Below are 16,971 nucleotides of genomic sequence, written 5' to 3'. Positions count from 1 at the left end.
ATTGTATTACAACGATGATATTTTAAGTAAAAGTGAAGTTTTTTGCATTTTTTTACAAACAAACGGCACTTTTATGGACTATATTATTGTTGTAATATGTTTTACTGTTTTAAAACACTAATATTTGTGTTTAGTGAAATCTCCCGAGAATAACAGTACCCCCCATGTACAGGTTTTATGGTGTTTTGGAAAGTTAGAGAGTCACATATAAGGCTTGCATTTCATTTTTTTCACATTGAAATTTGCCAGATTAGTTATGTTGCCTTTGAGACCGTATGGTAGCCCAGGAATAAGAATTACCCCCATGATGGCATACCATTTGCAAAAGTAGACAACCCAAGGTATTGCAAACGGGGTATGTCCAGTCATTTTTAGTAGCCACTTAGTCACAAACACTGGCCAAATATTAGTTTTTTCCTTTTTTCACACAAAAACAAATATGAACGCTAACTTTGGCCAGTGTTTGTGACTAAGTGGCTACTAAAAAAAGACTAAACATACCCCACGTTCAATACCTTGGGTTGTCTACTTTTTCAAATGGTATGCCATTATGGGGGTAATTCTCATTCCTGGGCTACCACACCGTCTCAAAGGTAACATTACTAATCTGGCAAATTTCAATTTGAAAATGGAACGTTCTATATTTGACCCTGTAACTTTCCAAAACACCATAAAACCTGTTAATGGGGGGTACTGTTGGACTCGTGAGACATAGCTGATTACAAATATGTGCATTTTGTTGCAGTAAAACCTAACAGTATTATGACATTTACAGCTAAAATGTGAGGCGGAACTACAAATTTAAAAAAAAAAATTAAAATTTCTCAGTTTTTATTTTATTTTATTCATAATAAATTGTTTCATATACAAATATTTTATATGAAATGAAAGCCCTGTTTCTCCTGAACAAAATGATCTATAATAAGTGTGGGTGCATTTAATATGAAAGAGGTGAATTACGGTTGAACAGACATATAGCGCAAATTCCAGTTTTTGTTTACGTTTTGTTTTGATCAGAACGTGCACTATTGACTCCGTCCTGAAGGGGTTAATATATAAAAATTATAAATCACCCGTAAGTGAATATATGTTAAAAACTCTGTAACGGACATGTCAACTTTAACATCTACCTCCAGCATGTTGAAACATACAAACAGCTGAATGTATCTTAACTTAAAACTATTAATATTCACTTCTTAAAAGTGGTATTTCAACAGTGTTAGAGTGAAGTATTCATGTAGGAAATAAAAAGTGAACCGGTTCACTGTGTAACTGGTGTGCTGGGTGAAGTAACAAGGGCAATCATGTACAGATCTATTATATGCTTCATTGGGATTGAAAATCTAAGTATTGGATTACAAAAATGTTATAGATATAGATATATCTATATACATTCAATACTATGTTAAAACAAAAATCTGCACAATAGTCAAGTCATAAGTTTTGCTTTCAGACTTCAGGTGGAAGGGGTTTTCAATCACAATTTTTCCCCACCATAACTTTTTGGGGTTTTGCTATATATTTTTGTAGTGCGTAGATAGACAGACAAGCCTGACATCATCAAGAGAAAATACTTCAAAGACATTGCATATATGGGACAGGACATGTCAAGAGTATTGCACTTTTTTTTTTTTTAAGGAGAGAATTCAGAGAATTCACGAGTGTTGTGCAGTGTACAGTCAGAGTTGCAATGACATATAATGTAAAAATCGAACAAGAGAAAAACAGGAGCATAGCTAAAGCTTAATATGTCAGGCTACACTGCACAAGTTTAAAGTAAGAATAAGAGGATTCATGCTGGGCATACATGCACTATTCTAACCTAGCCCAGGCTATCCAATCACCGACTTCCCAATGCAGTTTAAAGTCGCAAGGCAGAGAGTGGTTGCCTGCTTCTTAAGTTTGGGTCCATTCAGCTAAGTAACCAGGAAGTGACAAGACTGGTGGTCAGACAGACAGGGGTGAACACAATATTTAATTTAAAAAACAAACACACAAAGCGCTTGAGAAAGCTTTAACTCAACTTTAGGGTGTGCTATGCCGTCCCACAAAAGGAAGGCTTTAATGCAGTTAGGACAGAATAGGATACCCCAATGATGAGGCCCTCATTCCAGCCCAATTACTTCCCTTCCGCGGCAATCCCAGACAATTACCCAGCCGATCTGAGCCATGTGATTGCTGTGACACAGCGACAACATTACTTGGATAGGCTTGATAGTTGGTCAGGCAGATTCCCCAATATAGAACTAACAATATAACTAATATAAACATAGAATGTGTGTGTGTGTGTGTGTGTGTGTATACATACATATATACACACACACACAATATAAATATATATATATATATATATATATATATATATATATATATATATATATATATACACACACACACACACGTGTATACATATATATACACACACACACACGCACGGAGTGCAGAATTATTAGGCAAGTTGTATTTTTGAGGATTAATTTTATTATTGAACAACAACCATGCTCTCAATGAACCCAAAAAACTCATTAATATCAAAGCTGAATATTTTTGGAAGTAGTTTTTAAGTTTGTTTTTAGTTTTAGCTATTTTAGGGGGATATCTGTGTGTGCCGGTGACTATTACTGTGCATAATTATTAGGCAACTTAACAAAAAACAAATATATACCCATTTCAATTATTTATTTTTACCAGTGAAACCAATATAACATCTCAACATTCACAAATATACATTTCTGACATTCAAAAACAAAACAAAAACAAATCAGTGACCAATATAGCCACCTTTCTTTGCAAGGACACTCAAAAACCTGCCATCCATGGATTCTGTCAGTGTTTTGATCTGTTCACCATCAACATTGTGTGCAGAAGCAACCACAGCCTCCCAGACACTGTTCAGAGAGGTGTACTGTTTTCCCTCCTTGTAAATCTCACATTTGATGATGGACCACAGGTTCTCAATGGGGTTCAGATCAGGTGAACAAGGAGGCCATGTCATTAGATTTTCTTCTTTTATACCCTTTCTTGCCAGCCACGCTGTGGAGTACTTGGACGCGTGTGATGGAGCATTGTCCTGCATGAAAATCATGTTTTTCTTGAAGGATGCAGACTTCTTCCTGTACCACTGCTTGAAGAAGGTGTCTTCCAGAAACTGGCAGTAGGACTGGGAGTTGAGCTTGACTCCATCCTCAACCCGAAAAGGCCCCACAAGCTCATCTTTGATGATACCAGCCCAAACCAGTACTCCACCTCCACCTTGCTGGCGTCTGAGTCGGACTGGAGCTCTCTGCCCTTTACCAATCCAGCCACGGGCCCATCCATCTGGCCCATCAAGACTCACTCTCATTTCATCAGTCCATAAAACCTTAGAAAAATCAGTCTTGAGATATTTCTTGGCCCAGTCTTGACTTTTCAGCTTGTGTGTCTTGTTCAGTGGTGGTCGTCTTTCAGCCTCTTACCTTGGCCATGTCTCTGAGTATTGCACACCTTGTGCTTTTGGGCACTCCAGTGATGTTGCAGCTCTGAAAGATGGCCAAACTGGTGGCAAGTAGCATCTTGGCAGCTGCACGCTTGACTTTTCTCAGTTCATGGGCAGTTATTTTGCGCCTTGGTTTCTCCACACGCTTCTTGCGACCCTGTTGACTATTTTGAATGAAACGCTTGATTGTTCGATGATCACGCTTCAGAAGCTTTGCAATTTTAAGAGTGCTGCATCCCTCTGCAAGATATCTCACTATTTTTCTCACACTTTTCTGAGCCTGTCAAGTCCTTCTTTTGACCCATTTTGCCAAAGGAAAGGAAGTTGCCTAATAATTATGCACACCTGATATAGGGTGTTGATGTCATTAGACCACACCCCTTCTCATTACAGAGATGCACATCACCTACTATGCTTAATTAGTAGTAGGCTTTCGAGCCTATACAGCTTGGAGTAAGACAACATGCATAAAGAGGATGATGTGGTCAAAATACTCATTTGCCTAATAATTCTGCACTCCCTGTATGTGTGTGTATGTATATATTATATACATACACACACACACATATATACACACACATACACACACATATATACACACACACACACACACACACTTATATTTTAGTAGGGGTACCTATGTTTTTAAAAAAGTGTGGTGCACTTAATATGAGAGAAGTATTAAGGATAGCTTAAAGTCTAGGTTTTGTTTCGGTTCAGAACTTTGACAATTGCCTCTGTCCTCAAGGGGTTAAGTGTCTGAAGTGTCCATTTAATGTTGCTCTTATTTATGTCATCCGACTGTGAAAACAGATCTTCTCAATGCTTGAATTTCAAAGACTTATGTGAGTAACTGCCCACAAGTCACTAGTTTTTTGTTTTAAGATTTATTTATTTTTTAAGAGGTGTGTTTGAACTATAAAAATAAATTTCTGTTAAAACAATAACTAGTACAAAACATATACACATTCGGTCAGAATTCTATTCCAAAACGGAACAACCAGCTTCTCTAATGACAACGGAGATGTATAGAGCACCAGCAATAAAGCTGGTTGGAAAAAAAAAAAAAAGAGAAGCACGCTTCAGCCAGGTTTACAAATAAAATGTAAAAAGCAGCCAAAGCTAAATAAAGAAGGATATTTCATGCTGGAAAAAAGAACTTTAGGGATCCGATTGTGATGATAGCAAAGTAATTTATATACATTACACAAACACTCCAGGATAGAGATGACCCATTTAAATGCATTGCAGACAAAATACTGCAACTAATTGACAACAGTAAACTATCAGCTACATTAATTGTTGGTGTTGTGGTGCTCTATGTTCAACACAAATGTTATTTCAAATTAAAATCAGGTATCTAAATAGATTGTTACTATATAAACAAAGTGTTTAGTAAATGTCTGATAATTTTCAGACTTTAAGCTACTGTGAAATGAGTGCATTTTAAACTATATAAGAAAAAAAAAAAAAAAAAACTTGATAGCTCTATAAAGACCTTACAAGAAATGTTTAGCATTTATTAGATTACTTACTCAGATCCCTGAGGGTAAAGCGGCATTACTAATGCAACATGATTTATTAATATTTTTGAATTGGTATCTTATTGCCATCAAATCCAGCCTAATGATAATAGACTGTACAGAATTCAAGACAAAAAAAAAAGCTGCTGGCAAACTATCTAAGGCATCTCTTAACTGCACAAAAGCACAAGCAAAACAATTGAGAGTGGTACACTTTTGTACCCAAATTTAACATCTGCTGTCCATCATGTCTTGGTACAGACTGTAATTAGGCTTATGATATCATTCTGTTTTCAAATTAAAGTTGTTAAACTTCAGAGGCCAATTCCAGCAAGGGAGGGTAGGAGGAAAACGAAATCTGCTGCAGAAAGTTCTACAGTAACTATAGAAAAACGTTCAAATCCAACACTGGAGTCGTTTTTTTAAATCTTCAAAACTCAAATGTCCACTTACATTTTCTTCAGTCAAAGAATGCAATAAAGGGAAAAACAGTACTGCAAAGGCATATGCTGATATGATTTACACTAACACTGCAATTGATTTGGCTGCAGAGGAATATCAGTGATACAGCTCAGAACAATGTATAGTATCATTTTGCACAATAAAGTATTCTAATATGATTTCTAAGCAAAAAAAAAAAAAAAGGTACAAGTACGTAACAAATTGCTCCAGCTACATCAAAACCTGTTATATAAAATAATTGAGGAAGGCTCTATGCTGCAGCATTAATACAATGTGAAACCATACTGCTAACGGGCACAAAACGCAGCTAGCTTTAAAAAGTGTTATTGAAGTTTAAGTTCTGTGTGTTCTCTGTCAAGTGGAATTAGGATGGTGGTTTTTAACTCTGAAAAACACTCAGACATGTGAAATAGCCTTGAGGGCTTTCCGTTTGCAAAATGTATTCAATGATGGGGCAATATGAATATGGAACCTACTATTGAATATCAGAATAGGTTAACTGCCTTTGTTACCATGACAGTCCAGGTACCAAAACAACTTTAAAATGCATTTGAAAGATTTTGACCTTATTAAAAAGACACTGAGTAACCAGACCACCTCATCTCATTGAAGTGGTCTGGATGCAGTGCCCCTGTCACCTTAAGGGGAAACTATAGTGCTAGGAAAACAAAGTGAACAAAAAATATAAAAAGTTTTGTGGAATTCTGACCATAAGCCAGCCTCCCTGGACATGCCCCTCATGCCAGATATCAAACGTATGTACCGTGTCAGCCCCAACAGCATAGAGTGAGCAGTTTTTAATTCACAACCTGGCTTCAAACAGTCAGAGAAGCTATAAACTGGTAGTAATATACTTGCTCTATGCCTCCCTGAGTATGCAGTTTGTTTTGTTGCTCAGGTTATGGAGTACGGTCAGTGACTGAGCTGTGTGAAGTGAAGGTGTGTGGCTACATGGGCAGGCTAATGGTGCAGCATTTTGCAAACATTTTATTTATTTTATGCAAAAACGATAAAGATTTGAGCATGGCAAAAAATACAGCATATTAATTAAAACCTATCAAATGCTTTAAAGTAGTATTGTTGCCTGGAGTGTCCCTTTAACATTGAGGATGTCTAAAATGTGACCCTACGATTGCCAGCAAACAAGATTAAGATACATTAAGATAACGTAGTAGAAAATAAATCAGGAATCATGACTGTGGAAGTGAATAGTTTGTAAAATTCACCACAAAATTAGAGTGTGTTTGTGTGTGTGAAATTATTATTGCTGTTTGTGGCAATAATCCATAATGGAATACAAATGGTCTGTCAAGATGGGAGTGATTTGCAATTGGTAGGGGAATGAGAAATCTGAAATGGGCAAGTCTCTAATTTGAAACAAACTTCTCTAAATCATAGTTATGGTATATGTGCAACTAAACCTTAAGTGAAGTAGTGCCAAAAAACATCCTGACATAATTATCCTGGTGTTATGTAAAACAGTATAAATATGCCATTTAGAATATAATAATAAAAAAAGTTATTAAAACAAGATCTGATGAATCTTAATTCAATAATCCATTATTTTACATGCATGAGCAAGCACAAAAGTAATTTATGATCTACCTGTCAAATGGTCCAAATAATACTGGTACAGCTTGCACTGAATCGGAGTCAATCTAATCGATAAAACATACTCATACTTCGGTGGTAAAAACTTTGTGAGAGAGGTGTAATCTCTCCTCTGAAATGCAAGAAGACACACATACCAAACAGTTATTATATCAGGGATCAAAAAATTAGTTGTACATTTAGAAAATTAAAATAGACAAAACTAGTGCTGAGGTTGGGAGGAGGGGAGCAGCCAACGTCACTGACTAGACTGCCGCTCGGGGACACATCCCAAGCAGGGCAAATCAAAGAACAGAAGGCTCACCAAAAATCTGTGAATTTGCATTGCAGTCAAAACAAGGTAAAAACTGCATTTTATTTGATGCAAATTCTAACCTTCGTTAGAATGTGACTTACACTCAAAAGTGAATAATGTAGAAAATATGTAGTGGACATTTCAGGCTTGAGTTAACCACCATAGTATGCACTCTATACATTCCCTTTTGAAGTTTCTAGTTTGCTGCATGTAGCTTCCTGCTGTGAGCTCTGCCCATAGTAAGAAATAGTTGACAGGTGTTCGCAAATCTTGAAAATCTAAATTTTTTGTGGGTATGCTGAACATATCCTATAAATATCAGTTAAGTATTCACTTAGCAGTTCCATTCATCAGAAACTGAACAGGAGTAGCTGCAGAACAATCTAGCCATATTCAGACTTTACGAGAATTCATATCAGTGCTTTCACTGGAGCTAGCATGCAAGCACTTTGTTATTTTTAGTCAGCTAAGAACCAAAAAGGCTTAGGCGAGCTGACAAAACATACCACAAGCATCGTTTTCAATTATTAAAACACAACCAGTGGCTATCAAGACCAAGGTTAAGCCTCCTCCGGCATCATCTGATGAAGGGACCTAATGCGCATGCGCAGCAAGTGCCATGCATGCATTGGGCCCTCTCCGTAGGAAAGCATTGAATCAATGCTTTCCTATGTGGATTTCACCAGTGCTGGTCCTCATGCAATGTTCAGTGTTGCTTAAGGGGACTCAGTCAGCTAGAATCCAGGAGGTGCCTCTGCTGGCTATCAGAGGACGTCTTGGTCTCAAAAACGGCAATGTTTTACATTGCAAGAATGTGGGGAAAAGGGACATTACACCTAGACCACTTCAAAGAGCTGAAGTGGTCTGGGTGCCTCTAATGTCCCTTTAAGGGAAAAAAAAATTAATAAATAAAATAAATACAACTGGAATACTTGAAAGAACACTGACAGAATGAGAAACCATGAAGAGCTGAATTTCTAGGAAAACTGCAGATACATTTTAAGAGGCGGAAAATGAAGACTGATGTGAAAACGGTAAGACTGATAATTACATATTTAAAAATAGAGATATCCTGTGATTCTCCTATTGAGGACAAAAATGTCTAACATCACAGCTGAGGACATTAACACACCTGCACACATCCAGCGAGCATCTCATAGAGGATGTGAGCACGCTTCTTCATCACTCGAACATCTACCATTGTAGAGTCTGCACACTGACCATTTTGTATAGGATTTATGAAGCGGTTTCGGAATTCTTTAACCGAACCAAGCAAATTTTCCTTGATAAAGTTAACCATGCAGTGATCTGCAAATGAAGAAAAGAAAAAAAAAGTATATAATAAATAAAACCTCAAAACTACAATTAGTACTCTTCTACCAATGACAAATGAGATGGACTGGTAGCACAAACAAGCATAATGTAATTTACCTAGCTCACCTACTGGGTCTCCTCCTGAGCAGAATTCTATGAAAATAGATCCCAAGAACTGCTGTAGCACACACAACTACTAACGTACAAAAAGCTTGTGGTATGCCACTGCATATGCAGCAACTTACTATCTTAAAATAAGAATACACTTTAAATAAATTTGCTGGAGATTTTATCAATACATAAAATAGGTTAGATATATTTCTAGAGGACATCTTATCATTCACGTGTTTCTTGGATGATAGCTTTCTTTCTTCATGAATGTACAAGAAAACTAGTCTTTTTAAAGGGGCACTTGTAGAGGTTATTATAGTTTTCTGACCAAGAGGTTTGGAGCAACTTAACAAAAACCAGTGCTCTTCCCAGGTTCAAAAGCATGGCCTTGCTGTAGCTGCTTGAATAATGGATAATATTTACATTATCTTTCCAACCTTGGAAGACTGAGAACAGTGGGTTAACCTGTTCTTGGCAATCACAGTCTACCATTGCCATGCAAGGTTGGATAGCTTTGGACAGAAAATACAGACGTCAATGTTCTGTGTTATTTTAGCAGATGCAGTGTGAATTGCTTTGTGTTTTTTTAGCGTACCCCTTTAGCGAGATGTCAAAATCCTATGTCCAGTCTCAATTTATTGGCCATCATGAGAACAGCAAAAATAAAAATAAGAGCCAGCAGGCTTATTTTTAAGCTACACTTCCCTTTTTTCTGAAAAGAATTCAATGCTTTTGATGTTGCCACTTGCAAAAGAAGTGCTACACATAGATCACAAGAACTATTTTAAACAAAATGCTATAACCAGAAAGCAACAAGACAAGCAAAACTCAAAAGGACAAACTCATTTCTCATCAATATCTAGAGTAAAATAAAGGAAGTGTTTAAATTTTTACTTCTTATTTAGAACAATTTAAAGGAGCCGAAATATCTTACATTCTATGAGGTTGTTTTGCAGGGGAGTTCCTGTAAGTATGATCCTTCTTCTCGTTCTTATGGAATTCATGGCCTTGGAAATAGCAGATGCTTCATTTTTCAGAATGTGCCCTTCATCACACACAACAAAGTCAGGACCTGAGGGAAGCAAAACAAGCCTATTACTTAACAGGCACTACTAGAGATGGTACTGTAATATAAATGGTACTTAGATCATGGTCATGTGCTTAGAATGGTCATAAGATGCTTGATAACTGAACCGAACGGTTTGACAGTGTTGACACCAATACCATTGATAAAATATTTTGCCAAAACTAGTAGATATAAAATGAAAGCACTAATCCAGAAAAGCATTATTTTATTTGGTATTAAAATCAGGTAAGGCTTTGACCTTTCAAATGTCTCTCAAACCTAGTGCAAAAATGTGTGATGTAATACCCAGTATATAGTAGGGAAGGAAACTTTACCAAAAAAAACGAATATCACCAAATACTATACATGACATGGTACTAGACAAGTTATGGGGCATACTATAGCTTGTGTGATCACATTATAATATGCAAACCACATTATATACAATTTTTTTTAATTTTATTTTTAATAAGTAGCTACGTGCAATTCTTAGACGAAGTGGCCTTATACAAATTTTACTGTCCACCAGGATATTTAAAAAGCTACACAAAAACTTAGTTTGAAACAAGTATGTTAAGGATTTGGTCATGCGAGTCAATTAGTTTAAGGTACATTTTAGAGTTCATAATATTTACCCTTTAGACCGGAAACACCTAATGTATTTTCAAATAACTGTCTCTTTAATGGCATAACCCATTATTTCATGTGAAATAAACAGCAAACTTCACACACACCTGTTGTAACTTGCGCACTAAACTCCAAGTTGCAGCTTGGTTAAAACTATTTTCTAATATTATTTGGGCAGAGCTTAGATTGGAGCCTTTTGCAAATTCTGCCAAGCTGAAATGATCTGAACTGGGCTCCTAATAATTTCAAAGGCAACTTCACATGGAAGTGTTAAGCCAGATAACAGACATACCATACCGATGGGAAATATATTGAAATTGGAGTGATCAATTAATACATAATACACAATTTTATGAACTCAAAGGACATTTACAAGTTTAAAAAAATTGACTTGTTTAACTTTGTTAAACTTTTAATTATGTAGTGTTGCAATCATTTCAAAATTGCAAATCAAACTTGACTTTAAAGTGTTACCCTCTGTAATACAAGTGAATTACGAGAGCCACCATGTGCATAGGGGTTACTTTTTTGCATTGAATGGTTGTACACAGTGCACTGCAGATAGCACAACTGTAAATGTTAAAATTAAATTAGCAAATTTAAATTATACATTTGCTAGATATTCTAGCAGAATATAAACATTTCTATAAAAAATGTATCAGTCACAGAAACAAAAAACGGACTCTTTTCCACACCATTCCTCTGGCACTTGAAGGTAATACTTTAGTATACTTGCAGGCTAAGCATGTTAAATAGAATATTGTTCATTGTATAAAAGTGGTTGAAAAACAAAAAGTCTGATAATACGCCAACTTCCTGAAAGCAAAATATGAATAAGCAAATCCTTCAAATTAAAGACGTTTCTGTTTTTAGGATTCATTAATCCTACACTCATTAGACAGAGTGAGAGCACGGTTAAAGCAGAAAACGCCATCAATAGGGCACTTGGCATAAATACTGCAGAATCCAGCTTAGCAATTTTACCCTGAAATAGTCTGCCACATTGTGTATAAATATTGATAACCCAGCTTAACCCGTTGTCTGTAAAATGGGGGGGGGGGGGGAGATTGAGCATTGGAAAAGAAAAGAAACATTATGCAATGCCAGCAGCATCTTGGAAAACTTCTAAAACAATGCCACACAAAAAATAAAAAAAATATTACACACACAAACATTGCAAATTTCCCACAGTAACAGCTCATGATTGTCTTAAATTCAAAAGCAGGCTGGATTGGTTTAAATATTAATTCAAATGTAGTGTTGATCCTCTCTCACACCATTTTACTTAAGACAAACTTGGATTTAGCAAAGTTATTCCGTTAATTATTAACAAAAATAAGTAATTCTTTCCATTTTTCATTCTCGCAGGTAACGGATTTGATAATTCTGAGAGGTTAACTGCTTTTGAAAACATTTAGACAAAGTTTTAAACACCACGATCTAGAAAAAAAAAGGTTAAAATGGATTTCTGACTGTGGCATTTCCCACATTCACACAAAGTGGTAGAAAAACCATTTTCTCTTTATTCAAAACCAGTTTCTACACCAGGTGGTAGCGTTAAAGTGAAATATATTTGCAACATTAGCACCGGATAACTACTAACCACAAACTGGCATCCCAGTGAGTAGATGTAGGCCTCTGCTACATGGACTAAATCATTAAGAAGAATCACGCTGTGCTCTTTATTCCTTCACACAATCCCACAAGCAAAGGTTCCGGAGAAGGGAAGCATTTTCCTGTTTTATGACGTGCAAAGTAGTAAAAGAAAGATACTTTGGATTACAAGTGAGCACAGATGACAGAGCGCATAGATTTCTCAAGCACTCCTTCATTGGAATCATAAAATGTGAAGCCTTCAGGCTTGTGCTAAATCCAAGTAAGCAAAAATGAATGCATGCATTATTAAAATAGAATTCAAAGGCAAGTGCAATCAAGCTCCAGGTTATTTTCTTGGCCTTGGCAGAAATGAATTATACACTGCTAATACAAACCAGAAAAATGAGTTGCTTGTGTCAATTAGGAGGGTTACAATGAAATCCATCTTACCTCCTCTGTACACAGCTAAATATTACTAGGTGGCAAAAACTGCACGCACAAAAAACAAACAATAAAAAACTTTAAATGTTTTTTTGATCGGTTTACAAAGCAGCTACAACAAAACCCTTCAACTTTCTATTAAGCCAGAGGGGAAGCACATATCTGCAATATTGAACAGGAACAAGCAGTGGAAAGAGGTGGGGAGGAGGAGCTAAAACACAAAAGATTTAAGTCTGCACAGTCAATTGATCACTTTTAAAAAAAATATATATATAATTTTTTTAATGACTTCAGATACTGACAGCAAGGTCAGGGTTACAGATCAGGTCATTTTGTGGTGTTTGTATAGGCAAAATTCTATTCACAAAAATAAAATAAAAAATAAAAAACTTTGGCACATGTGCATCTTCATGATTTAAAGATACCAAGTTTGGACTTTACACTGCATAATATAATTACATTAGTAAGTAAACTATCCCTTGTGATCTTTCTGGCACTGCAGGCCTTCTGTCCATTAAGATATTGCAGAGACGAGCTACAAAATTGATAAAAGGAATGGAGCATTTTAGTTACGAAGAAAGGCTAAAAAATTTAAATCTCTTTAGTTTGGAAAAACGGCACGTCAGAGTGGATATGCTAACATTACACAAATATATTTTGGGGCCAGTACAAACCATTACCTGGAAATCTATTCATAAACAGGGCTATGCATAGGACACGAGGTCACGCATTTCATCTAAAGCAAAGGAAAGGGTTTTTTTTACAGTAAGAACTATAAGGATATGGAATTCCCTGAAGAGGTGGTTTTATCAGAGTCCATACAGATGTTTAAACAGCAATTGGATAAATACTTCCAAAATCATAACATACAGGGATATAATTTTCTAATTAGTGGGGTAATAGCTGCTTGATGCAAGGAGATATCGGACTGCCATTTTGGGATCAAGAAGTATTTTTCCTAGTTTCTCCAAAATAGGAAGTGCTTCAGACTTGTTTTTTTGCCTTCTTTTGGATCAACAACAAAACCATATGTGAGGAAGGCTGAACTTGATGGGCCAAGTCTCTTTTCAGTTATGTAACATTGCCTAGTAAGAACGTCTCAAAGTCCATGTCTAGTCTATGACTGGTTTTTATTGCAACCTTAAAAACTTTACATACAAAATGTGATAGATATTAAAAGCAAACATTTTGTTAACAGCAACATAAGAGGACATATGCTGTGATTTACTAATGAAATCTATTACCTCAAGTTTATAAAGCATAGCAGCATACAGAGGGCAGTTTTCCCTGTGTCAGGCAGCAAGTGGTGCACATGGCACCCCCCCTCCCCCCTTCTCTTACCCATCATTCTTTGTAGCGTGTACTCCTGAGTTTAGACAAATTTAACAACGATAATGCAGATGAGAGTGGTCTTTCTGGTTTATACTAAACCATTCAACTATTTGATATTAAACCAGTAGCCAAACATAGGGTGCTAAAGGTAAAGGAACCACAACACCAAACTGTAGTTATTAGGTTCCTTAGAGAGTTTTTTTTTTTTAAACTATACCATATATTATATACACACCCTAGCGTTTAAATACAAATACCAACCAAAATAAATTAATCTACCTAATTCTTGTAGGAACTAAGATCCCATTAGATCATGTTACAATTAAATTGTAGAAAATTGAATGGTAAAAATGTAAGGCAAATAACTTTTTTTGCTTAGCAGTAATACATATATATATAAATTTATCAACATACAAATGTAAGATTGATTATATATAAATATAAATACACTGGTATCCGCATAGAGCGTTTGATATGGCTTGCCAATGCTCCACAAAATATCCTTACTTGCTCTAGTCTATTCCATATTGAGAACTTCATTTAGAATGAAAATGTTAGAGAACTAATGACAGTTTAAATAACAAATCAATGATGCTAAACACATTAGTTGCCTTACCTACTGAGGAAAACACTTTAAAAGTGATAAAGAAGAGGGTGGAGTCTGACAGCCAATGAAGACGGACGTGTGAGTCCTGAGCTCCCTCTCCCTTGAGCACACAATCTGCCTCCATCAGCCAAAAATACTGCACTTTTACCCGATTTTGACACCGATATACACAGACAAATTGATACCCTACGATTTGCCACCATGGGAGGCCAAAAGAAGCAGAAATAACTCCCGAATTGCGAAACATCGTGGCCACTGAATTCTGAACAGGGGCAGCCGTATTTATTCCAGGGTTCACACATATCGGACACGGAGGACAGTGATGTCTCTGAGGACCCATCAACCTGCCTCACCATGGGCAACCTGTGGAAACTACTCTGGGAAACATCTACGGACAACAAGGCGGCAGAATTGGAGACACGTCTCGGGCCTAAGAGACGACCACGAGGCACGCACCTCACAGACAGAACAGGACATTTCTGGCCTTACACAGAAATCCCAGGCTCAAGAACAAGAGATCTTCGCACTGCAAGACCAGATAGTACAATTGGAAGAATGCATGGAGGACCAGAATAACCGGTCCCGCCGGCACAATATCAGAATCCTGTGCCTACCCGAGACAATTCCCCCTGACGCCATCCTCCCCATTACCAAGGAAATCTTGTTCTCCCTCCTGCCTGAGGCCTCAGAGAAGGAGCTCACTATAGATTGAGCTCATTGAGCACTGCGCCCTCCAATGCCTAACCCTGCTATGCCGAGGGACATGGTGAAGCTACTACTCTTCATAACCAAAGAGAGGCTGATGGCTGCAGCCCGCGACAAACCACCATCATACCAAGGCCCGCAATTGCATTTCTTCCAGGACTTGGCACCATCCACCCTGCGGAAACGCAGACAGCTTAAACCTCTGACCGCTTCTCTGACCCAACATGGATGGAAATATATGTGGGGCCATCCGTTTAAACTCATGGTGCGGAAGGACAATCAGACCTACACGCTCCGCAGAGAAGTCCAACTTCGCAAACCACCTCGGCATCCCATTACTTCATCAACCTGCATCCACCACAAGCGGCGCCCAAGGCCTAACCAGGAACAAGCAAGGGGAGGGCCCCTTCCACTCAGTCTGCCCCATTGGAAGAGACCACCATCGGCACCATGGTGCTCATCCCACACGAACACTTGAAAGTGGAACCTGGAGCTATGGACACTACTTAATGCAACGGCCGTTCCTGTCCTATCCCTAATGCTGCCTTGTTTGGTAAAAGCCCCCCCCTCCCCCCCCTTATCTTCTTTTGACTTAAACCTACAGGGGTTAGACATTATGCTCACTCCCCAATAGCCCCCTCTACAAGAACCTGAAAAGCTAATTGACCCAACTGTGCAAACATGCACATAGTCACAGAGAGCTGGCTAGGGGGCCCGTTTGTCCCTACAACCCTACATTTTATAATCAGTACCCACTCACAGGGATGAAACACCTACCAATAGTCCTGACTTGTACACATATTGCACCCCCCAGGCCCTGACCTAGCTACATTGGGGCCTCCTTGGCAGAAATCCCTACACCCTGTTCCAAATTATTATGCATATTCTATTTTTCTCATTAACCTAAATAATTGATGTAAATAACAGTCAGCATAATTATCATGTTATCAACTATTAAGAGTACAATTACATTTTATTGAACAAACCTCTTAATGATAGCAGTATTTTTAAAAAAATAAACTTACAATGCACTGTTCCAAATTATTACGCACAGTAAGTTTCAAAACACTTTATAGGTTGCAAAGAACTGAAAATTGTCATTTGTTGTGATTGCAGCATATTTACTGAAATCAAAAGCTATTTCAATCAAACATATAACAACATTTTAACTTTTTTACAGATCGCGTTACATTTAAACATACCCTTTTTTGATAGCAGCTTCACAAGTTGTGCCTCCATTGAACGAGTGAGTTTTCGGACAGTTTCTGCTTGAATTTCTTTGCAAGATGTCAGAATAGCCTCCCAGAGCTGCTGTTTGAATGTAAACTGCCTCCCACCCTCATAGATCTTTTGTTTGAGGATGCTCCAAAGGTTCTCAATAGGATTGAGGTCAGGGGAGGATGGAGGCCACATCATGACTTTCGCTCCTTTTATCCCCATAGCAGCCATTGATGCAGAGGTATTCTTTGCAGCATGAGATGTGTATTGTCATGCATGAAGATGATTTTATTACAGAAAGCATAGTTCTTCCTTCTGTACCAGGGAAGAAAGTGGTCAGTTAGAAACTCCACATACTTTGCAGAGGTCATCTTTACACCTTCGTGGACCCTAAAGGGGCCGACCAGCTCTCTTCCCATGATTCCGGCCCAAAACATGACTCCACCAGTCTTGCTGATGTCGCAGCCTTGTTGGAACAGGGTGGCTGTCCACCAACCATCCACTACCCAATCCATCTGGACCATCCAGGGTTGCACGGCACTCATAGTTACATAGTTAAAGCTGAAAAGAGACTTGCGTCCATCAAGT

At 37.5% G+C, this 16,971-nt stretch overlaps 1 protein-coding gene across 1 annotated transcript in view; it reads right to left on the bottom strand.

Moving 5' to 3' along the window:
- Window positions 1-16,971, bottom strand: part of ATRX (ATRX chromatin remodeler) — a 131,945-nt gene that overhangs the window by 36,717 nt on the left and 78,257 nt on the right. The window contains exons 20-22 of the mRNA XM_063432062.1: window positions 9,726-9,863; window positions 8,499-8,674; window positions 7,066-7,183 (exon numbers count right to left, since the gene is read on the bottom strand). Of these exons, the coding sequence (XP_063288132.1) occupies window positions 7,066-7,183; window positions 8,499-8,674; window positions 9,726-9,863 (432 nt within the window). The remainder of the gene's footprint in view (window positions 1-7,065; window positions 7,184-8,498; window positions 8,675-9,725; window positions 9,864-16,971) is intronic.

This window comes from Pelobates fuscus, chromosome 9 (assembly GCF_036172605.1).
Source record: "Pelobates fuscus isolate aPelFus1 chromosome 9, aPelFus1.pri, whole genome shotgun sequence".
In the NCBI taxonomy this organism is placed as follows: Eukaryota; Metazoa; Chordata; class Amphibia; order Anura; family Pelobatidae; genus Pelobates; species Pelobates fuscus.
Note: the sequence above shows the minus strand (reverse complement) of the source record. Positions and strands in the feature narration are given on the sequence as shown.